The sequence below is a fragment of the Eucalyptus grandis genome, chromosome 2 (genome assembly GCF_016545825.1).
Source record: "Eucalyptus grandis isolate ANBG69807.140 chromosome 2, ASM1654582v1, whole genome shotgun sequence".
NCBI classification, from domain to species: Eukaryota; Viridiplantae; Streptophyta; class Magnoliopsida; order Myrtales; family Myrtaceae; genus Eucalyptus; species Eucalyptus grandis.
In genome coordinates this window covers 47,627,586-47,651,742 of record NC_052613.1, presented here as the reverse complement: position 1 = coordinate 47,651,742, position 24,157 = coordinate 47,627,586, and the positions used below count along the sequence as shown (strand labels likewise).

The following is a 24,157-nucleotide window of genomic DNA, read 5'->3' as shown; positions in this document are numbered from 1 at the left end:
TTAGGATCGGGATGGATCGCCAAAGCGCCTAAGCCAAGCCTTGCACCGTCGAACGCTCACTCGCTCGCCTTACCCGGATCGTAGAGAGAGAAAGTATATAGAGAGAGAAGCTCTGGAAAGAAGACTTGCTTTGTATTGCGGAAGTAGTGGATGATTTACAAGTGAAGGAGGGCACCCCTTTTATAGGTGAGGGCCTCGGATTACAACCATTGATCTAGAATGCTATCGGCGGACGAGATCGCACCGCCTCAACCACCGACATAATGTCGTCTACCAACTACCGACATAAATAAAGGGAACAGACTCTCGTAGTCTTAGTCTAATGACATATTCGCCCGCCCTAGTAATTCAAGGAGAAGGCTTGGTGGGTATCCGATAGACAGCAGGAAGTCCACGGGTGAGTTGGGGTCGACCTTGGGGAACCTCTCGGGTCGCTCATTTCTAGGCCCGTGACACTAGTCCGAAGGTTTGCACTCGTTATTTAAAGTCGAAGACCTCCGGACAGCCGAGACTCAAGACTCAAAGTCTATCCTCATTGACAGTCTCTAACCGTTGAAGAAAGGTTATCCAGAATCTGGATGTTTCGTTAAGGATTTAACCTTATCAACTGGAGAAGATCTCGTGGCTGGAAAAGACATAACGGAATCCTTTGATCGATCGAAGATTGACTCGATAATTGAAGATCCGGTGATTGTCTAAATATTATTGGAAGGTTCTACTTATGGAAACCGAGATCCTGATTGTATGGGCAAACAGGATTGATGGGCTATCAACACGTTCCTTTAATAGCTTGAACAATCTTCCTAATTGATTCCGTCCAACGGATAGATTGGAGGAATTCCTTTGGTAAGTGCCAACGGGTATGATGGCATAAAGGAGTATATAAGGAAGACGGTCTTAGTTGTTCAAGGTGTGCACGATAGAAGAATTCCAAAGTCCAAGCTCCTTTTGTTTAGACAATTCCTTTGAGCGAATACTTGTATAGAAAAGAGAGTCTATATTTGTGAGAAATCTTGAGGAGGTGTGGTAGAACATCTACACTATGGAATCAAGGCAAAGCTGTGCTGTAACTTCTTTTTGTTCATAGTGGAATCCAGCCAATAGGTGTCGGTGAAGAAGAGTGGACGTAGGCTTGATATAAGCCGAACCACTATAAACCGCGTGTTCAATTTTCTCTTCTCTCAGTCTTACTTTGATTATCGTTTGTCTAAAATCCATCAACTGTCTAGTATTGTGCGATTGTTGAAGAAAAATCTTTTATATACCTATTCACCCCCCTCTAGGTACTCATACTAGCAATATCACGTAGGACTTAAAAAGAGTGACCAGCAACCAACAACCAACAACCATCTTGCACTTGATGTTCACAAAGCCCAACTCCAACAAAAACGTACAAAGCATTTCTAAAGCTTAGCCTAATCCATGATATTTAAAATTCGAAGAGAGCAACAGGATCTCCAAAAGGACACTGTTTATCGTTCACTTTGATACTTGGCAGTGCACTTTGTAAAGAACCTCCACTGGCATACCACCATCTTGACTGCAAGCCCCGTAATTCTTACTCAGAAGGCTCTCAGCGTGGGCTGCACAGGAAATGCACAAAGAAACTACTTCAATGAACAGAAAATATGCTAAAACTGTAGATACTAGCACTATGCCACCATAAACCAGATATATCCCCTAGCTATTGGTTAGTAGTAAATGGGAATGATGAATTTCAACAACATAATGAGGGAACATGCTTCATTCATGCAAATTCAAAGTATTAATACTTTCTCTCGTAAGAAAATTTGAAGTACTTTCCCATCTTTATCAATTCTCTTGCCAATGGAACATCATATGGGTGTCACAGCAAAAGCAATCACCTGATAAATATCAATTGCTATCGGTACAGCCCCTAAAGTTGAGTAAAATATCAAAAAATACCGCATCATATGCACCTGGAGGAATTCTCACAGATCTATCTCAACAGAACAACCTATGCCATTTATGGTCAACCACTAAATTTGCAACATAAAAATAATTACCAAGTTCATGCCAACCTAATCGCCAAGGTCATATTCCAAAAACAGAAAATTCACTTTGAGGAAAGGAAAAATTATTTGACAATCAGCCAGCGCATAGAAGAGATGCATTGTTCCAGACCAAGACTAGAAAAATAACAGATTAAAGGAGAAATTATTTGACAATTGAACAAAGCACAAGGAAGAGACGCGTTGTTTCCGACCAAGACTAGAAAAACAACAGATATACCTGTAAGACTGTGAACGAGACCTTGAAGGACTGCGAATATTGCCCCTTGGACTCTGAGACCTGCTTGCTGGATAACCCCTCTCCTGAATGGGTCCTATCTTCCCTTGGACTTGGAGACCTCTTACTAGACCGCTTAATCTTGTTCTCCTGAGGATATGGAGAATGTGGTACAGACCCAGATCGCATTGGAGACTGGTATCGATCCTTTGCCCCACGGCTCCTGGTTCAAGGAATCGGTATATCCATTGAGATGGGAAATAATAAAAATGGAACATAAAGATTCCCATACCTAAAACTGAACACGATCTAGGGTAACAAAAGATCTTACAAGGAAACATTACTCTGCTTGAAGCATGAATTTTATGAAAAAAGAAAAAAATGCCATCAGCAAAAGCTAATAAAAAGTACCAAGAAAATCTGTTTTGCAAGTAAAAAAATTACACTCAACTTACAAAATCACATAAGCATCAACATGATGGCATCACTATCTAACTTATTGAAGATGACCGTTACCTGCACCGTAATAAGAGTTCCGTACAAATTACCAACTTGGGCCCAAATACTGGAATTGGTCTCATTAACGATGTTACCGGTTCGTCAGCGTCCAGCAACTGCATGGCTCTCTTTGGCCCAACTTTCTAAAACCTCAAACTATCTTTGACAATGTCATCATATCTCTACACCGGTATTGCTTCCCTTGATTGAGGATGATTTCTTTCTTTGGCCATAAAAAAGCTCTAGTTCTTTTCTTAACTGGATGGTATATGCAAAACGAAATAAAGCTTCAAAACCTTTTCATTAATAACTATGTTAGATCACACAGAGAAAACAAATAGTGAAAAAAAGGTACTTTAGTGATTTAATCATCTGCTGACAGTCTTTACTAATCAGTTCAGTTGCAACTGCAGGCCACCAGACCTAGTAAGCAAAAGCCCATGCTTTGACAGTAATTGGCGAAGGTGGGAGAATAACATTAGAAAAGCTTTGACAGAATGGTAAGGGAGTTGTCCATCTCTCTCTTTCGTCGTTTAACTTTATTTACCCATAGGTCTTTAAAATCTTCCTGTTCACTTTAATATCTGCATAAACAAGGCCACAAGCAGATACTGTTCAATACCACAGAAATGATGCTGCACTGCATCAATTACCTCAAATCGATAAAAACCACCGTAGTATGAACATAATAGGATAGAGATGCGTCAGATTACTAATACCAAAAGGAACAAGGCCAGCTAAAAAATGAAATTCTCATATACAGCAATCTGCCATGCTAAAGTCAGCAAAGTTTTCCTTTCAATTGTACATGGCCACTCTTTTTCACTCATAAGCATAATGTGTGATTGGTCCACAACTAAACCATTCCAAGAAAAATGGTTGGCTAGGACAATCGGTCGCCTTTGCCACTCATTTAGCCAGTCCTAGATATTTTAACAAAAGGCTACTATTTAAATAAATTAAATTTGAATAGGTCGCCATGGTCTATATCCAGAATAGACAAACAGCTTCCTATCTATAAGCACAAATGTCCAAGGAAATAAACAACAAATGTTTACCTATATTGACAAGAAATGAATGAAGAATGCATAGCTTTCTGTTCAAAATTTAGCTAGAGTGAAAATCTCATACCACAATTACTACAAACATACAGGGCTTACAAACACATAAAACTATAAAAAGAGTGTGAAATTCTACTACTTTAATGCATTGGGCAATATCATCCACTAAAGTTCACCAAGGATGAGAATCGACAGATAACTCAAACTACTTTTTATATAGCAAAGATTGAACTGAAATAACTTGATCTAGATTTCACGTACCAAAAAGATTAAAACAACAATGTACAAAGCATTATTAGTTGAAAATACATATAGACAGTATAAATATCACATTATACTTGACATAAAAGTGAAAGAATGCCACTAAGAGTTCTGTATATTCTTCCCAGGCCAATAAGGCACCCTTAGTACTGTAAGTTCCTAATATGCTCAACTACAGTGTACTTATCATCCTAAAAGAGGAACAGAAAAGTATAAACCAGTAACAATGCAATTAAATCCATTCGGACAAAAATGCCAAACCTTGAGTCATGCCTATCTGGTATTGGTGACCTCGAGTAAGCTGTAAGAAAATACATAAACAGAATAAGATTCTCCAAACTCACAAGGATGTCCATCATGACAGACTGCTTCATTCGTTGTACAGCCCAAAGGGAGAGAAAGCCACAAATCAGAATGGACATGAAGTCAAAATTACTGACAACGATTGTGGTGTCTTGGAGACCTTGATGTACTTCTTCTTTCCCTGTGTCGCCCACTTCATTTTAAAATGGGGGGAAAAAGAGTTCACAAAAAAAAACCTGTCATGAATCGATGGAAACAAATGCCATAAAGACAACCTAGTGAAATGGAGAATGTGACAATTTGTACCTCACACGCTCAGTCACGCGCATCTCGTGAGGAGTTTTTCTGTTCTCCTCAGCAAAAACAATTCTTATCTCACGTCCTCCAATAACAGTATGATTCATTTGCTGCTTAGCCTCAGCTGCATCTTCCGCATATCAGAAGATCACAAATCCAAAGCCACGAGGCTCCCTTTTAATGCAATGTACAATCACTGAAGTCACTAAATTACATCCCCCGTGATTGTCGGAGATGAGATATAAAAAGATCAGCACGTAATGGGTCTCCTCTCTTTGATTTTTGCCTATTTCTGAAATCCCAGTAGCTTAATACCAAAAGAAAGTAGTATACAGTTTATTAGTTTGTATCAGAAAACAGCCAAACAACAAGCCTCTCAAAAATGGCACCCACGTTGTAAACACAGGTAAGGGAAACCTGTAAAACAATGGCAATAAGGCACACTCACAAATGCGGATGTCTTGTGACAAGTACCATCCTTTTTTTGGCAAAAAAAGGCGACAGCGAAATGATTTTATGTAAGCCTGGAATTGTAGAACCAATCATTCTCTCAAAAGTTCTTTACTTTATCTGTTTCTTCAATCATATGCAGCTTGGCAGCTCAATGTATTCTGAATTAGTATTCCAATAGGAGGGATGGAGGAGGAGGAGAATCAATTAAAACAGCAATTCTTCCTCCGATCAGAAACGGTACCCTCAAAGGACCACGTCATCGGTGCTTTAATCCATTCATGCGTTGACACCTGTCCTCAGGGCCCGCCACGTCCGCTCACTCCATCTTCTGCACTTTTGGCTGCGTTTGGTTCAGCATTTGCAATGGGCTTTAAGTCCAATGCAAATGCTGAAAGCCCAAAGCTCCTTAGGGAAAATGCAATTGTGTTTGGTAAAAAAAATTGTAAATGAACTTTAAGTTGAATGTGCGTTTGGTAAAAAACTTTCACAAGGAGCTTTGATGGGCATTATTTTTCTTTTCTTTTCTTTTTTGAAAATTCAGCTAAACCCTTTGCCGGACCGGCGAAAGGCCTGCGCCGCCGGCGAGCGATTCGCGCCGACGGCCGTCAGCGACCTCCGGCGAGGGTCGCGCGACCCACCCGGCCGCCGCCGAGATCGCCCGACCTCGGGCAACCCTCGGCGAGGGTCACGCGACCCAACCTGGGGCCGCCGGAGGTCGCCCAACCTCGAGCGACCGGGGTCGCTCGACCTGGGGCTGCACGACCGGGCGACCGCCGCCTAGGTCTCGCGGCCCTCGCCCGGGTCTCACGAGGGTCGCGCGACGGCGAGGGGCCACGAGACCCAAGCGGCGGTAGCTGGGTCGCGCGGCCCTTGGGTTGAGCAACCCTGGTCGCCCAACCTTCGGCGACCTCCGGCGGCCTTCGGCTGGGTCGTGCGACCCTCGCCGAGGTTCGCCCAACCTCGGGCGACCTCAGCCGACTGACCGCCGGCGCCTATCGCCCTTTGCCGGTCCGGCGAAGGGCTGCTCCTTTTTTATTTAAAAAATAAATAAATACAGGAGTAATAACTGAAATATGAAAAATTAATGAGGATAGTTTAGAAAGAAAATAAATATTTTCAGCATTTCCAAGGACTAACTTTCAATTGAAAGCCCCTTCGATTAGTTGCCAAACACCTTTTTTTTTGGTGAAGAGGCTTTGGGGGCCGAATGGGCTTTCTAAATGCGCATCCAAACGCACCCTTTGTCTATCTCCTCTCTCTTCTCACTCTCTTCGAAATAACTCTCGGCTGATGGCTCGGCTCGGCTCGGCTGACAGTAGAAAGCACGGGTAATAAATGCGCAACACTCTCGCTTAAAATCTCTCTCCTAACTTGAATATTTTATGGGCTCTCTCTCTTTGGTGGACGAGCTGCACTTCCTCGTTTCCTTCTCGGCGCGTCCCACCCTCCGCCTCCACCTCCCCCTCCGCCTCCCCAAAAAGCCTCGCCGATCATCTACCTCGGCACGTCGCCTCCTCCAAGAGCCCCGCCGCCGCAGCTGGTTCCGGACCTCCTTCGCCTCTCGATCGTTTCCAACGCAGAGATCGAGCATAAGGTTTGTGCTCGCGTTGGTCTCTCGGCAACTTCTGGGCGTCGGTCTCGTTCCGAGCGGCGCGCGGAGCTCCCGCCGTCGGCCGACCGAGTGCCGTCCCCGTCGCTGGCCCTATCGGTCGCGAGGGAGATCTCGTGTAGACACGGGCAGGGCCGACAGCGCGGCAAAGAAGGAGAGGCGCGGGCTAGAGGGCTGGAGAAGGATTCCCGCTCGCTGTGGACGAGGTACCTGGACTGGCTACACTAGCACTGGAGCTAGGGCTTTTCCTTGGACTTGAGCCGAATCGGGTTCATGAACGAGTTCGTGAAGAAGATGGAGCCTCGGTTCCAGGCCGCATTCAAGGCGATGGAGGAGCTGGAGAAGGGCGCGATCGCAAACCCGGCCTGGGCGAGGGCTGCATGGTCGGGCACTACTGGTTGAGGAAGTCGGAACTTGTGCGGGTCGAATTTCCCGTGGGAGCCTCTAGCGCGACGGAGATGGCCTTCTCTGGATTCGTTGACTGAATCTCCATCGGCTGATCATGGCGACTCTTCCTCTTTCAAGGTAATCTTCTCTTTCAGCATCGGGTCTCGGGTTTTGGGTTTGGGTTTGGTTCGTGTTAATCTTTTATGATGAAAATTGCTTATTTTGATGATCGTGCAATTGTCGGCGAGGAGGAGAAATTCTGATCATGGTAGGTTTGGGTACTTTGTTGGTGGTTGGAATTTAAAAGTAGGGATGGAGGGACTTTTAATGAATTGGCATGCCGAGATGGCCGAGCAAGCTGCGTTGGTTGTTCAGCTCGTCAAGCAATGTCTGTTTTCCGATTCGCTCGAGATCAGGGACTACCTTAAAGCGATCGAGCACTTGAGCTCTATGCGACTCGGATTCAAGGACGTCGAAATGTTTCTGTTCAGGCCGGAAGTGAATGTGCTGTTGAACTTGGTCGGCTTGCATTACTGCATGCACTAGCTTGAAGTGCCGGTAAGCAACTGTTTACTTTTGGGCACCAAGGAAAGACACACATAACTGCAAAATGGGCATTTTGCTTTCAATTACTGTCGTTGAGCAGACTTTGATGTTTCGACTTTGCTAGAATGTGGTGTGTAGAACTTTTGAATGGTGCTAAAATGTCCAGAAACAAAAGCAGGAATTTGTGTTTGTTATGGCTGTAGCATTTTCCTTCTCCTCTTACACTGGGGGGAAAGATCTCTTCAGCAAGTCATCTCATCTGTTGGGAAAATGAAAGATTGTGTATATGGTATAAACCTTTCCTCACAAATATTGTGCATCACTCTATGAGAGAACTTGCTTTTTGAAGATTGTATTCGTGTCAGTCTCAAATTTCGTCAATCTCGAAGTTGATATTTATAGCTTGATTGTTCGTCTGGCCTCTTATTTAGCTACATACTGCTGAAAAGAAGAATGATAAATGAAAATTTTAAATTTGCATACTATACGTAATGCCCTGCCTTTGAATATGAGTTACTTGGTTTTGATTTGTGGAATCGCTTCAAGTGCTGTCTAAGAAATAAATCCCAAAATCAGGGAGTCTAAGCGGGAATAGCTACTCTTTCAAAAGCACCATGCAGATGAACAGATATGGGCTAATCATAATGGGATTCTTTACTAATTTGCCTGTTGATTTCTGTTTTGTTAAGGGTAGAGGTCTCATTCTGGCTTGTCAGTTAGGAATATCACTCTATCATTATCCAATGCATTGAATCATGTCGCAGAGACTCCGGAGATTGGTTGGAGTTTACTCCATGGTGAAATAATCATAGAAATTTTGCAGGCTGAGCATGTCATGGAAGCGCTTCAGAATTGCAAGATCTAGCATTGCCTCAGGAAAATGAGGTCCTCAGTGTGCTTCATTGAGGTGCCATTCATGAGGTCCTTCGCGTCCAAATTTCTGTATTCCATTCTACTAGCACTTCCTGGTCCTTCCCGGAGCGCGCAAGTCTATGATCAACGATTATTGATATAGACATCTGGTTGTACCACAGAAGTATGATCATGGTATGTACTGGTGTCTAAGAAGATTGGGGTTTGTGCATGTTAGTGTGCATACCTGTTTAGTGTGCATATCTGCGGCCTCATTTTGTCATGCATGATTGCCATCAAACTAGTTTCATTTTCTATCAATAACTGCTGATTCCTGGTTAGTTTTAGCACATTCATCAACTGAGGTAAGAGTGGAACGATATACAATGCTTGCATCAACCTATAGATTTTTTGCTTGTGGCTATTGGTTAGTCATTCGTTTTTTCTGTCCCATGCCAGCATATAGATACTTTATCTTGCAACAGAAGGCCCCAGCCCACTACCCATCCAAAGTTTCTTGAATGTGTAATTATTCTGACTATCTGATTTGCCTGCCTGGGTGAAAAAATCAGCTTCTTTTATGTAGAGAGTTCTGGCCATAGGAAAAAAATACACACATATATGTACATTTATTTTGTGTGTGTATTTACATACATATACAAATTGGGCATTGATTCGATGCAAAAATATTTCCATTTTAGTAAGTGGGGTTCTCCATTTACAACATGCTCACTCTGTGACATCCTGAAATCCAGGTTCTGATTTCGATCGAAATAGTTGGGCATTTCATCGACGCATTTATAGTTCTTTTCCCTGAACTGATCACTCATGGGATAACTAGTCTATCAGGTGAAGCCGTTAAGGAATTTTAACGCATTAGACTTGAGAATTCGATCAGGAAACGACTGCTCGACCGTGCAAATCTGCAAGAGATCATTACGACACAGTAAGATCGACTAGAAATCGGAGATAGGTTGACTCGACAAAGGTATGTGATTAAGTGTGGGTAATTCCACCTAATTGCACAATTCTTGTCAATCGGCACTAGACCGATTATTCTGTCGTTTCGATACCCCGTATCTGTATTCGAAACCTTGAGATTTCTACGACAATTGAGAGTCGCCAATGTATCGAAGATGTACATTGTGGCTTGAGAATAATCAACCACGGGTCAAATGCAAGAAAATTTCCTAAAAGCTACCCGGTAGATTAGGACGCACTAAATTCGCGTCGAATTGAAATTAACCGTGAAATCGAACCCAAATTCAAAAATTGGGAGTTCTGTCAAGTCACAATTCATTTTAGGAACGTCGACTCATCTCCGGAAAATTTTTCTACAACCGAGATTTTTGGGGGAAAAGTAAAGTGAGGTCATTTTTGTTCGAGATTGTCAAATGGCCGTTTTTGATCGAATCTTTGGGAAGTAAGTTGGATCATTTGATGGGGAAAATTCATAAGAAGGTTGAGGACACATAGGTTAATTTAATTGAGCTTCAATTGGATGGAATTGATTGAAAATTGATTGAATTAAGTGTACGGGATTTTATGCCACGGCGAAAAAAGAAATTGGACCCATTGGACTAAGATTGTGAGAAATTGGAGATAGTGGAACATGACATCATAGTAATGTCATGGTGGGCCAATTTTGGGAGATTAAATAAAGAGAAAAATAAAAGGAATCCCCCCCTCTTTTCCTTCTCTCTCCTCCCTCTTTCTTCCTCGTCGCCCCCCTTTCTTCCCATTCTCTCTTCTTGCTCGACGGAACCGAGCAAACCAGCGAGGCCGGGAGGAGCGATCGCCGGAACGCCGCCGTAAGCCCACCGGAGGCCGTTGCACATCCAGCCACGCCTCCGCCTCCCTCTCTTCCCTCGCTGTGCCGGCCAACCAGCTCTTCTCTTCCTCCTGGTTGTGCCTTTCAAACCCAGAAATTTCATAGGAGAAGCTGCACGTCGCCTGGAGCCGCCGCACGCCGTCGCCGTTTGTCGCTCCTCGCGTGCGCGCGGCCACTGCTCCTCGCCCGCCCGTGCTTGGCCGAAGCCCAGCCGCCCTCGTCTGTCTCGGTCCACAAGTTCCAAGAGCTGCCGGAGCTTGTCCCCGCCGCCGTGAGCCACCTTACCCCTTCACCTTAGCCCGTCGGAGCTCCGCCTAGCCCTCTCGGCCCTTGCATGCCCCAACCAAGCTCGAGATCTACCCTTTCTTGGCCTTAAACAGCAACGAACGAAGAGGAGAAAATGGGTATGGCAGCGGCTTCGTGGTCGGTTTGGCCGGCTTCCCGACCGGGAAGCTAGGCCCGCTTGGAGTGAATCGATCCCTCGGCGTCTTTGTCGATTTGAGCCGCTCGGATCGCTAATCGGGTGAGTTTAACTCACTAATCCCCGCTTAGTAAGTTAATCACGTTTAAGGAGTGTTTAGATTAAACTAAGTAGGTTTATGTGGTTATATTAGTTTATTTAAATGTTAAGTGGATTAAGGGATGTGATTAGTTTAGTGGACAATTAATTAAAGCTAAGTAAATGTTTGGATTAAAGTAATCTTGTTTAATCCTTAATTAATTATTTTAAATTAAATAATTAATTGAAATTGTACTATTATAATAATAATATAATATTATATTATTATATTTAATTTTCGGAATAAATTTAATTATTTATTATTTTCCGGAAATTTTGACCGGGATAGTCGGTGACCGGAATTTTATGCTGATGATTGTGGTAAAGTCCGTTTGCTTAATTGAGCTATGATTTGAGCTAAATTGAATTTATTGTAATTAATTATTAATTTTCGAAATTTATTTAATTAATTAATTAAAATTCGGAAATTAAGATTTAGAAGGCCGACGACCGAAATTCCGTGCTGATTATCGTAGTGCAATCCGTTTATTTATTTGAGCGTTAATTTGTGCTGAATCGAATTAATTGTGAATTTAGGATTTATTCCCAAATTATATGATTTTGGTTATTAATGGAGAAATAACCGGGCGTCGGTTTACAGCGCCAAAAATATGTAATTGGCTGATGAAATTGGTGGGATATTTTTAAGTAAAATTATCATATTTTGGCTAAGGCCAACCGTGTACCCACACACGGCTATTTATCGTGAATGATAAAAATGATGAATTGACTATATGGTTGGAGTGGTATACTATATCAGCCTTCGGGCAATATGTCAGCTTTGGGTGAGCAGTATACCGGTATACTATATTGACCTACGGGCGATATGTCAGCTTTGGGTAAGCAGTATACCTTATTATCAGCTTTGGGCGAGCATATATAGTATACTAAATTGGCCTGGGAGCCCTAATATATCAGCTTTGGGCGAGCATATACATAGTATACTATATCTATCAGCTTTGGGCGAGCTATGCTATCTATTATCAGCTTTGGGTGAGCATTCCTAGACTATGGTCGGACTTTATAGATAGTATTGAATGTACCGACCAGGGGAAAAGTCGTGGTGACATGTAATCAATTAAGTCAATTGATCGCTGAGTCGATCTGATTGGTGGAATGTAATTGTTTGCTGTAATTATCGATATTATTAATTGAACTAAAGTGCAGGAAAGGAACTGATGCCAAGGTAAACCCTTTGACCTGTATTGTGCTTAGGCAGCTCTTATGGCGTATTGGCTTCCTAATCAGGTCTTAGTGGGGTAGAACTTGCCGAGACATAGTCTCATCCCGGTTTGGGAAAAACATTTCAGGTTCCTAGCTGATGATCGTGGAGGACCGGAAGTCCTGAAGTTCAGAAGGTGGAGGCTGAAGAATCGGCAAATGGGTCTGACTAGTGGATGTTAAGACAGTTCCTTTTTGTTAAGCCGTAATTTTGTAAACAACCTAAGTTTGTAATTAACCAATTGGTCTATAAAGACTCGTCTTGGTTTGAAAAATATGATCATACTTTTCTATCCCATGGTTTGATTGTCTGGGGATTTTATTAAGCTTCCGCATGCGTATATAAATGAATGGGTCGGCGACCTTCCTGGGACGTCGCATATAAATCGACCAAGTAAGGGTCGGGGCATGACACACTCTTTTTCTGATTTTCTTAAGTTGGAAGTCAGTGGTTATTATCACAAGTTGCGGGTATTATTGGATACCATCCTGAAAGCAATGGCAGATTTTACAGTGAAGCCAGAAAGATTTTATGTGATCAAGATAATCATGAAATTTATACTGCAAAAAGAAGCTTATATCAGTTCCTGTGTATCAATAATCTTTCATACGCTTGGTTGAGGAAAGCTAGATAACTGCTGGCCAGAAGCAGCAACTACTTTTTTACATTTTTTTACTTTTGTTATATGATCTACCAAAACATTTGCATTAGTTCCTATAAGGACTGCAAAATAATTTTTTTTGTGGGGGCCATCAAGAGTGCAGAATAATAGGAGAAGCATCCTGTTATGTGGGTTTTTTATTGGTGGAAATTGTGGATACTTTTGCTAATTGATCTAAAAGTTCAAGGTATTATGTGAAGGAGTATTTTACTGTTTAAATGTTTCAACACAACAACCCCACATGCATAGGCTAAACTTTAACCTAAGACTGAGGCGTGGAAATTGACTACGATCGGGGGGCTCAGGAAAGGTTTGTCAGTACCTATTATAATACCATGTTGAAATTGCAGGACCATGTAAGTTCAAGCTATTAGATGAAGACATAAGTTAAAATTTTAAAATTCTAACAAGTTTAATGTATTGAAATACTTTAAGAAATGTTGATATTATCTTTGCCTTATTCATACTCTCAAAGTGCATCTTGGCACAAAGTGCCATAAACTTGACAATCCATGTTCTCTTCGTGATCAAATAGCTTGAGAAGACCAATTAATTGTGAACTCTGGTCAACTTTTCTCAAGAAGCTTCCACGACATTAGGCAGAAATGCCAATCATTTTGCAGAGTAATGTTTTTACCTAGTCATATAATAGATTATTATTATTTCGAGTACGCCAAATCTAATCAGGAAATCTCTTCGTACATGACTAAGTCGTGAAATTGCAAAGGATCCAATACAGTTTGCTGATTCAAGCAATACCTCTTAAAAAGAACCGCCACTAGAGCAGTAGCTTCCAGATTGGTTCTGTTATGCTTTGACCTAAAAAAACGTCATAACGTAATCTTATTTGTCAAGTTTCCTAAGCTATGTGCCGACTGCACCAATTACTATTAAGACTCATCTTTTATTGTCTTCCAAGAGAAGTTGACAAAAAGTTATCAGAATTTCAAGTTTGATGAGCCAAGATATCATGCCTCATATTATCTCTCTTTAATATTAAATGACCATTCATGGCCTTGGGAGGAAGATCTAGAAATACTTGAGACCCTTCAGCCTTAAGACCTTTCTCGGTTTGCACCTACAATGCTCTCGAGAGCATTCTTAGAGTGTTACATAGCAGGTTCAGTGATTTTAGAAGTTATTGTTTTCTTTTTTAAGTTAACTCTCTCATATTTGAATCTTGATCTACTTTTATTTTGTCATCACTCACTAGGGAATATAGAGCATGATGAAGCAGAGTCAATTGTTCATCATGTTGAAGATGTTTTAATGTTTCTCATCCTATATGCAAGCCTGTGCTCCAATCCAGCTCATGACAAGCGGACTCGTCACACTCGACGAGGGTGTAAGTTACGTCTACTCAACTGAAGGCCTAAACTCAAATGATGAGAATTCTGCATTGCTTCACATTATTCAGGTACTTTTACTCAACAATATTAATGAAAAGAACAAATTTCTCTCCGCATAACTTTGTCATGAAATCTTCTGGCCTGTCTTTTGCCTGAATAGACGTTCAAGATGACTCCCGGCTCCAATGAACTTAATTAGCCTAGGCCACCTTTGATCTACTAGTATGTTTCTCTGGGTATGTGAGGCTGTGTTTTGCTTGTAATTTCGGCCAAAAATCTATCTGGTGATACATTGCGCATGGTTTACCCCTTGGGGGTAGGTTGAACAATTAGAATTGCGCATGGTTTACCCCTTGGGATGGTTGAATTCTGACTCACCAATTCACTTTGAGAAAGTATATGTTTGTACATTAGCAAAGACAAAAAGTTCATCAGATTTGAAGCGTTAAAAATCATGGAGTATTTGATTACAATCCCCATGGATAATTGCAGATCCATCAAGATGACATTACTTTGAATGTACAACTTCAGCTTTTGGCTTTTATTGCATGGCATGAAGCCTTCCACCAGCTCAGAACAGTTGAGCAACTTGGTTATGTTTGTTTGGTCACACATCGGTAAAACCATTTCATTTCTCCTTTCTTCTCCCCAAATGTGTGTTCTGCTAATTATTCTAAGGGTTTCATGCAGATATGACCTCGGTGTGCATGGCCTGCAGTTCACTATTCTGTCTGCTGTGAAGGTATACCACAAGGTTCTCTGTGTTTTGACTGCCTCATCACCTTTAACTCCTTCACTTTGTTAATCTTAACGGGGTCCAAGGTACATCGACACACGGGTCCAGAGCTTTCTTGAGTCTTTCGAAAGTAAACTCCTTAAGATGAGTGAGGTTGATTTCAAGGTGAGTTGTTTCTCCCACGTTCCATAATGAAAATCATGTCAGCTTGTCAAATAATTTTTAAACCATTACATCAAACCTGTGGAATTTCTGCCTTTGACAGAGCCATTTAAACACACTAATTGAATCAAATATGGAGAAGGACAAGAATTTATGGGAAGAATCTGAGCGTCACTAGGAAGAGATAACTAATAGAACTTTCTTATTTGATCAAATAGAAACTGAGGTACAAGATATTGCCTCTCTCTCTCTCTCTCTCTTTCTATTGCGGACATCAAATCCTAGTCTTCTCAGTAGGGACTGAGCAAATCGACACTATTTTTCATCTACTCTTGGTTTCGCCTACATTCATCTTCTGCTTGATCTCTTTTATGGAACTAAAGTTACTTGTATACAATTGGCAGTAGGCCCTCTCCCTCCTCTCAGCTGAAATTGCCTAATTTATCTTCATGAAGCTGGACATGCAAAGCAACTCACAAAACTTCACTTCGTTTGCATTGCACCAGGTCGCAACATTAAGGAAGCTGGCAAAACAAGAATTGATAGCTTTCTTCAACGAGCACATACGAATTGGAGCACAGGAAGGTGCTTAGTGTACGAGTTTATGGGAGCAAGCATACATCAAATTTTGAAGTGGATAACAATGAAGCAATTGGACCAAACACAATACGAATAGATAACATTTTCAGCTTTAGGGCATCGCAACCTCTTTACGGTTAACACAGAAGAGGGTATGAACATATGGAAGTTCCCAGCAGTTCTAAACAAGCTAGAAATGAGGATCTTGGATAATGTACTCCTGAAACATTTCTCCAAAATCTATACTACGACGCCACACTTGCCCTATGGCATTTGTACCTTATAGCGTTCTAGTGTTTGGTGTGTGTAAATGACTAAAGGTACTACTTGGGATTTTACTAGATAACAGAACAGAAGAATAGGTGTTTGCTCCAACTCAATGTTCCTAACCGACTGAGCAAAACTGTTGGTGTTGGAGTTAGGGTGTAATGCATATGCGGATCTATACCATTGAGAGTTTCATAGCAAAACAAACTTATGAACTATGAGAATTTTCAAATTAAAGAATGTCCTAGTTGTCAATTCTCTATAAAAGCATACTTGCTCTACAGTGAAATGCTGGCTCTTCCCACAATTAAGTACTAGAGGCATCTGAAAATACCGAGAGCTTGGCCCCTCGGCTCCATAAAACATTATCTGACCCGTTCACAGCACCGATAATGTGGTCCCTTTAGGATACCCAATATTTTCTCGTGAAGCTATTGGTGAAGCTATTGGACTGGCTCCGTTTTTCCACACATGATGCGCCTCAAAATCTTTTTTTGGGGACAAAAGTTGCCGGATGCTTGAATGAGTTATGCATCTGACGCATCACGTGTCGCTGACGTGGCGTACCATGGCAAGTTAGGTGATCTTATTACGTTCATAGGTATTCGAATGAGGATGACGCGATCATAAGCGTTAAACGCACTCTACAGCTTAAATATTGCATCACGAAACTCTTACTTGGTATCCATAGACTTAGTTGATATGGGATTATAGTAATGAGGCTCTGACATATGATTTCATGGCAATTTCCGCGCCTGTGCACCAGTAAAAAAAAGGTTATCTGATGGCCATGTATCTTACGGATGCACAATCACTTTTCTTTAATTGGTTTGTTTTATCGCATAACGTTTGGTTACCTCCTGCAAACCCCCACTACTAAACAGGAAAATCGCATGAATCAGAGAGGATGTAGGCCTAAACTTGAGATGTTAGGTCTCCATAATCCCCGATTAGAGCACATCGTAGTGACTTTGAACTTACTCCAAGTCGTCCAAAGACAAAAGGAAGCTGATCTCCTCGAGTTAAGATTAGAGTGCCAATAGCAGCAATTCCCTAGCTAAAGGGCCGTCGTAAGTGGCTAATATATGCCTCATCTCTATAACAGTCACTTGGCAGATTGAATCAATACAGCAAGCTGTAAAGTGAATGAATGAATAAAAATCATGACATGAGTTGAGTGCTAGAGATGAGGATGTGAAGTGTATCGATATCATAAGAAAGCGTATTCTCTTTGGCGTGTACTGATAAGAGGGCAACTATCCATTGATCCTCCTGTCAGGAAAAATCTACCACCTTCCGGCACCAAATCATGTCATATGCTACGTTCAAATAAGAGACTAAGATGAAGACTATTAGGCAAAAAGCTACGGAAGATAACTAGAGCGATTAATTGATGGCTGTTATGTAGCAAACCATATACATGTGAGACTGTAAGATGGACGATCAGTGACTAGCTCCACCTATTGCTGTACAGCATACAATGCGCCACATTGAGGCAACCCTGGACTTCTAACTAGTCAGCTCCCAGAAGCTATGGACGGAAGGAGAAAAGAGAGCCTGGTTCGAGTACTTCCGAGAGTTCATCAAAAGGTCCGCAGAAAGAAAGCTCCATTTTCCAGTATGTACTTGAATTGGATCAGAAGATATCTACTTAATGAATTATGAATACACGTCCAAAAGGAACCTTTCCCTACAAAACAACACCAAGGAACCGACATTGTTACAGAGTATATAATGTATGTTTAACATGCAAATCGCATGATCTTTTCCGAGTTAGAAACTTAGATGTGCAGTTTCGAGTGAAGCTTTCATGCCCCCTACATAGACACGTAGCAGATCAAGCTCATAGACGGAACATCAAGCTTCAGAAGACGGATACCAAGAAGCATAAGCCTGGCTTCCCCCTCCTCAACAGTACAAATGCTGTCTTGGACCAGTACTTCGTCAGTGCAAAACCCCAAGTGGATCCACACAGAAGATTGAACATCTAATATATGTAGCAACATCTTTTTTTTTGGGCAGTGGAAAAAGTTCATTTTACAGGGGAACACAAAACTTTCTGAACAGTGGCACTAAAAAGGAAAACCAAACAACAGCACAGCAAATAACACCACTTCGCTGACACATCATTTAAATGGGCAATGAACAAGACAAGAAGTTTGGAAACCAGACAAGAAGTTTGGAAACCAAAAAAACATATGCCTGTCCTGTCAAGTAGATGGTGTTTAAAATAACCGAGGATAGATAATTAACACATCATCATGATACTTTTATCTGAACAAGAAAGAAGATTATTGGCACAGCACGAAAAAGAGAAGGTACAAAATGAGAAAAGCACTTCCACTGATTTCTTCTAATTAACATTGTTGACAAATTGATATAACATCAAACTTCTATTAGCCTTTCTCATCAAACTAGGCAGAATTTGATGCTTGTCGAGTGGACCTTTGATCTTATTGAAGAAGTATATCGATGTGCATGATGCTAAGGCTGCGCATAACAAAATTTCTGAAACAGAAATTGATTTCTGGCCAGAAATCAATTTCTTAATTTCTATTCCCTGGACAAATTTCTGAGCAAAAAAACCCGTTTGATAACTATTCAAAATTTCTATTTCTGAAACAGAAATTCGTTTGATAACAGAACAAAATTTCTATTTCTAGGAATAAAAATTAATTAGATAACAACATAGAAAATCCTCAAATACAAAATAATAGTCGAAATAATACTAATACATTACAAAAGTTAAAAATACAATTCCATGGAATTTCCGGCATATTATCATCCCTTGCCATTTTATTAGCAATTATTTTCCTAAACATATTTATTTGGTTTCCCTCATCGGTCAATGTATCGTTTGCAAGCTCATCTTGCGTAAGTTCAGATAAGTACTGCGGAAGCATGAATATGGGTGCCATCAATGGCGCTTATACAACCTTGACATTTTATCAAAAACTAGTATTATACAAAATTATCAACAAAATAAAATTAATAGTGTAAAGGAATATATAAGAATTATATCTTAATGTAACGTTTATGATTAGGAACCAATTGGGGAAGGTCGGTTTATTTTGATTCTCGAATTGAATCGGTCAATTGCTCATCCATAATTTCTTTATTGTTGTTCAATGAACCTTTAATGGCCATTGCATAATAAAGAAAGAGATTCTCTTGAATCTCTTGCAAGAATTTTGAATCCGTAAAAAAATAAGGTTAAATTTCTAGGCACGTTTTTTATTCATCTATTACGTAAGAACTTTTTCTTCAACTAGCTATGCGCGTGCCTTTTCTAGGAGGAAAGAACCCCATTATTTTTAAGTAAGCATTTAAGAACTTTGGTCGTTTTTTTAAAATTGGAGACCCATTCAATTGTCTTTCTAAAGAGGAAGTTATCAAAAAAAAAAAAAATTGAAAAAAAAAAAACACAAGCAAAATAAAGAAAAAAATAGCAATAATTTGTGAAGGTATGGTTATGAGTGAATTAAGTTAGCAAGAAAGCGCAAATTTCTTTTATATAGTTTGATTTCAGTTTTGATTTCTATTTCAGAAACTGAAAAGTTTTTGATTTCTTCAATTTCTCTATTTCTGGAATAGAAATCTATTTCAAAAATAGAGAAATCAAATTGCATTACCAAATGGATTTCTGTTCCGAACCTGTTTCGGGGGAACAGAGAAATCGATAAACAGAAATTTTGTCATGCGCGACCCAAACCCTTCAGTTTTAACAAGCTGATACATTTTCTTCTTAAAGAATTGATATGCTCATAATTACCTTCTGATCATATCTCTAAAACTAGCTTCAAAGTCATTCTCCAACAGAAGTTTTGACATGACACAAACAAGAACAGATTCTGATACCAGAAACATCTCATGAATCACCTTTTCTATTTAAATATATTGAAGTGAAAAATACCTCTGGAAAGACGCCACTAATTCTCATAATTCCATGGTTGCGACAAGGAAACCTCTGCAGTTGATTTTTCTAGTCCTTTTTTGTCATGTATAGCACATTTGAGAATATTATATTGCGCAGTAATACTCATAAAGAGCCCGTGCATATACCTCCTTCGCCTGCAAAGGGAATGAGGACATGTCAGGGACCATGCTTGGAAGACGCAATGAGTGTTAAAGAAAGGAAAGAGAGAGCATTGGTTTTCTCATTGGTTACCGATCAAAAAAAAAAAAACGTTTTTGAATTTTCTTACAGTACCATAATAGCATGTAAAGAGTACACCAGCTTAGTCTTTTCACAATAAAGATTATTGATTTTCACTTCGAGCAAGAAAAGAATCTAAAAATGGAAGACCTAGAAAGATCTGTATAAATACCACTGCATTGGCTTCTCTATGCAAATTTTCTGACATCACTAAAACAATGCCGATACTTATTGCCATCCAACTATTGTAAATCAAACCAAATTCACAAGAACAAAAACATTATACAATTAGGAATTCAATTATTTTAATTTAGAAGAAATCTGGAAAAGTAAGGTAGATATATTCCAAAGAGATAATATACACACACTAGTCAGTTGCAACAAGTAGTGATAAGGACCTGTTCACGAGTCAACATAAGCACCAATAATACTTGCTATAGAAAAGCATAAAAGGATAGAGACTATATATTAGAAAAGTTAAGGCATATCAGGGTAAAGTAATAAGGAGTAACCTCCTCAGAGTCGTAACAGGTGGAAGTAACTTCATTGAATTTAATCTCGGTCCAACTGATAACCCAGCACCGTGGAAAGTAATCACTCTTTTTTCACCAATTTCTTTCTCCACCTGTAAAGTTGCACCTTATGAGACAGAATAAAGATGTTACAATAAGAGATAGGTACATCATGTAGATTCCCAAACCTGGGGTGGAGGTGGCATGATATCTTAGCACAATAATGCTAATGGGTAGAGATGTCCTGGCACGGCAGAATGTTCTACAAGCCTCCTCGTATTGTCTACCACAGCAAAATCAAAGGGTGCCTGCCCACTCTTTTATATCAGAATCACTGAAAAATGGCATATGACAACGACCAGAGAACTAAATGGATTTTAGTGAGCAGACCAAACTTTTCTATCTTCGAGTGGCAGAATGAAGTAAACACAAGTGATTACAACTATGGTACTGTATGGAAGTTCGGTAAAGCATATTTGACATACTCAAGAAAGAGCAGCAGCAGAAAAGGAACTCTGCTGCACAATCCTAGAGAGCAGAGTGAAAACCTACCGGATACCATTCTCCTGTAAGAGGATCAGGACGATCTCTGCCACCACTTGGCGCAATCCACAGTAGTTGTGATCCACCCCTGCAATGCTCAGGCATAACTAGCATATCATCTCACTTGTAGTAAGAGCATTGGTCTACTTATGAACATGAAGAATCAATGTAAGGACAAATAGAGGAGGCAAAAGGTGACCAACTGTTCACATTAAATAGGATCTTTACCATCAGTGCATTTTCACTGGAGCTGAAGATACATCACCGTTCAATTGTTTTCATATATGAGATTGCATTCACATGAAAAGCTGTGAACGTAGTACCTTAAAAGCAAAGCCATTTCCTTCAAGCTTCGTGTATTTGATCTCCTTTTCATCTCAACAAGCTCTGGAACATCAAACATATGCTTTTTCGAATATACACAAACAAGGTTCCTAGAAAAATAGAAGATTCGAGTTATGAGCTTGCCTAATCACTCATCAGCATGCTAAACTTTATAACTACTCATAAGGATAAAGATTTTAAGCACCTTCCCATACTGAAGGGCTTGCAGAGTGGATCTGTTACAACTCTATCTCCAGCTACATAAGTCTACACTAGAAGATAAAAGATATGTTCAAGCAAGTGGCCCACTTGTGGCCTATACTCACGAATGAGGTAATAATCAAGTCCAATAAAAGATAAAATCTGTACCACATTCTCCGCAATATGTGAATGTGTTCCTTCAAGAAGCAGAGCAATAACAGCTGGATCTGCTTCCGTTTGGTGGTTGGATATCAAAACGATGTTGTGGCCCTGCAATTTAAGATATAAATTAGCATTGTATAACAGTTGGATCCTCTTCTATAGTGATCTGTTGCCTCTATTTACTTTGTGAAGCAGCTAAAGGTCAAATTTGATGTGCATGCATATAATAAACCAGAATCATTTATAAACAGTTTCAGATCATAATTCTACATTATAAGCAAGCAGAATGCAATCTACTGAATGGTAATTTCATTCAGTGAAAAGCAATAGGAAAGGCCAAGAAGTGAAATATATAAGAGTCCAAGCTAACACTTGAATCACAGAAAATATACTGTACAAAAAAAAGAACAAGAGGGATATACTATGGCTTTCAGTTATTCTTTAGACTAAAAAAACAATTTCAGTTTAAGAGGCAATGTGAATGCAACAGGTTTCAGTAAGACACAGAGTCATCATCGGTCCATCTAAAGGAGAAGGGTAACAAAAGAACTATTCAACTCCTGAAGTTTCTCACGGATTTCATGAAAAACAGGAATGTTTCCAACATATGAGTTTCTGCAGAAAGGAAAATCAGAAGCAAAGAGCAAATTAAGAGAAATATGTGAGAGTAAAAACAACTCAGAAATGCTAAGAGATATCTAGAGGAAAGTAACTAATTAGTCAAAGGTCCAATGAGAAAGCTAGCGCAGGAGCTTTCCCTGTTTAGGGATAAGTCCATAAAAACCCTCTGAAAACAATTTAGGAGTTTGCAATTCATATATTGAGTTAATAACAGAAGCTTAATTCTTAGTATTTTATGCTCCCTAGTATTCTGAATTATTATTTAAAAAAGAGGACAGAAGGGACAGTGTTTTTGCACTTTCCTGGAATGGAAATCAATTTTTCCTAAAGCAATTAGGGCTGAAAGGGGAGTAAAGGTGGAAAAAGATGTCATGACAAAGTGGCAAGTTTCCTAGAAATGCAAGTTAATTAAAAGTAAATGTGTAGGTTCATAGCTAGAACGTCATGGACCTTTGACATGTGAAAACAAGCCAAGCAAATTATAGAACATAAATAATTTGAGTGCCTTTTAATATTCTTCGGCGAAGCTTTGTGAAGGAAGTGAGCACAAAATTATCGATGAACCTGAAATCAACCAGAGGATGGATGTAATTTTGACCAAACATATAGTAGTCAAAAGGCTCCCTTGCTGCTTTGTGGTATGGAGGGAAGATAAAAGGATCCTGAAAGATTACTGCTTCGTCAGATCAAAAGTTTAAGACATCCAAGAACGAGCAGATAACCAGCGAAGCTCACAATCAACTAGTTACCTTTTGACAGCGAGAAGTCCAAGAACGAGCCACAGCAAAGGAGAACCGTGACACATGGAACCTGTGGAAGGGATCAAAGCATCAAACAGTGAAACATCGCAAACAAGCAGCTTCCTTCCTACAGAGATCGAACGGAGCCGAACCTGCGTAGGGAGACATCACCGACTGCTTCAACCAGTAGCCTTCGCCAACTGCAGGCGGCACAAACAAGAAAAATCAGAAATCGTATCCTCCAAGATTTCAAGGGAGGAGGGGGCGGTGGATCGGGGATGGGGGATGGGGAATCGATCGACGGAGCGAAGAGAGGCGACGTTACGGCGGCGAATGCTGGTGAGACAGGTGGCGACCTCGGGGCGGGTGGACAGGCGGAGGTTCCTGGGGAGGTAGACGAGGGCGAGCCGGAAAGCAACCGACGCAACGACCCATGTCCAGAACCCCGAGCGCGCGCTTTTCTGCTTCTTCGTCTCCGTCTTCTGCTTCGTCGTTTCTCTCTCCTCCATTTTTGCCGTCGTGGTTCGACGCGTTGGCGTCGGGCGCGTAGGCGGAGGCGGAGGAGACGGGGGCGACGGACTCCGACGCCGACGGAGGCAATCGACGGAGGGGAGTCGGCGTCGGGGTTTGCTGGAAGAGAGGCGTGACTTCAAGGACGAAAGATAGAGAGAGGGGACAAGAGGTCGCGAGAGGGAGGCGGAGGCTGCGTCGGCGTCGGCGTCGGAGGCAACCGGCGGAGGCGGAGGTGGAGGGCCGTCGGCGTCGCGTTTCGCTGGAAGAGAGGCACGACTTCGCGGAGGGGGAAGAGAGAGCAGAGCGGACGTCGCGAGAGGGAGAAGGAGGAGCGTCGGCGGCGTCGGCGGCGTCAGGGTGGGGGCAATGGAAGCAACCAGCGGAGGCGGAGGGGAGAGAGGAGAACGCAGGTCTGGATCGTTCTCTGTTTGTTCTCCTGTGAGGAGAGAGAAAGTGAGAGAGAGAAAATTGCAAAAATTTTAACTGAGGAGAGAGAAATCTT

At 41.0% G+C, this 24,157-nt stretch overlaps 3 protein-coding genes across 5 annotated transcripts in view; 1 reads left to right on the top strand and 2 right to left on the bottom strand.

Annotated features, from left to right (window-relative positions):
• Positions 1-24,157, top strand: part of LOC104434708 (putative disease resistance protein RGA4) — an 88,460-nt gene that overhangs the window by 14,072 nt on the left and 50,231 nt on the right. The window lies entirely within an intron of this gene.
• LOC120290394 lies at positions 1,323-4,459 on the bottom strand. 3 transcript variants are annotated; one of them, XM_039306509.1, is made up of 4 exons: positions 3,172-3,252; positions 2,767-3,006; positions 2,254-2,473; positions 1,323-1,583 (listed from the first exon to the last, which is right to left on the bottom strand). In XM_039306509.1, the coding sequence occupies exons 2-4, from the start codon at positions 2,868-2,870 to the stop codon at positions 1,563-1,565; spliced, it is 345 nt and encodes a 114-aa protein (XP_039162443.1). In that variant the 5' UTR covers positions 2,871-3,006; positions 3,172-3,252; the 3' UTR covers positions 1,323-1,562. The 3 variants fall into 3 exon arrangements, with proteins under 3 accessions (XP_039162443.1, XP_039162442.1, XP_039162441.1); XM_039306508.1 differs by lacking the exon at positions 3,172-3,252 and adding an exon at positions 3,104-3,131; XM_039306507.1 differs by lacking the exons at positions 2,767-3,006; positions 3,172-3,252 and adding an exon at positions 4,332-4,459.
• LOC120290392 (glycerol-3-phosphate acyltransferase ATS12, chloroplastic-like) lies at positions 20,595-23,904 on the bottom strand. Its single transcript, XM_039306501.1, has 11 exons — positions 23,468-23,904; positions 23,295-23,342; positions 23,152-23,212; positions 22,967-23,064; positions 22,339-22,396; positions 21,788-21,889; positions 21,624-21,685; positions 21,418-21,528; positions 21,104-21,182; positions 20,740-20,859; positions 20,595-20,664 (listed from the first exon to the last, which is right to left on the bottom strand). Exons 1-10 carry the CDS (start codon positions 23,575-23,577, stop codon positions 20,764-20,766), a joined length of 825 nt encoding a protein of 274 aa, XP_039162435.1. The 5' UTR covers positions 23,578-23,904; the 3' UTR covers positions 20,595-20,664; positions 20,740-20,763.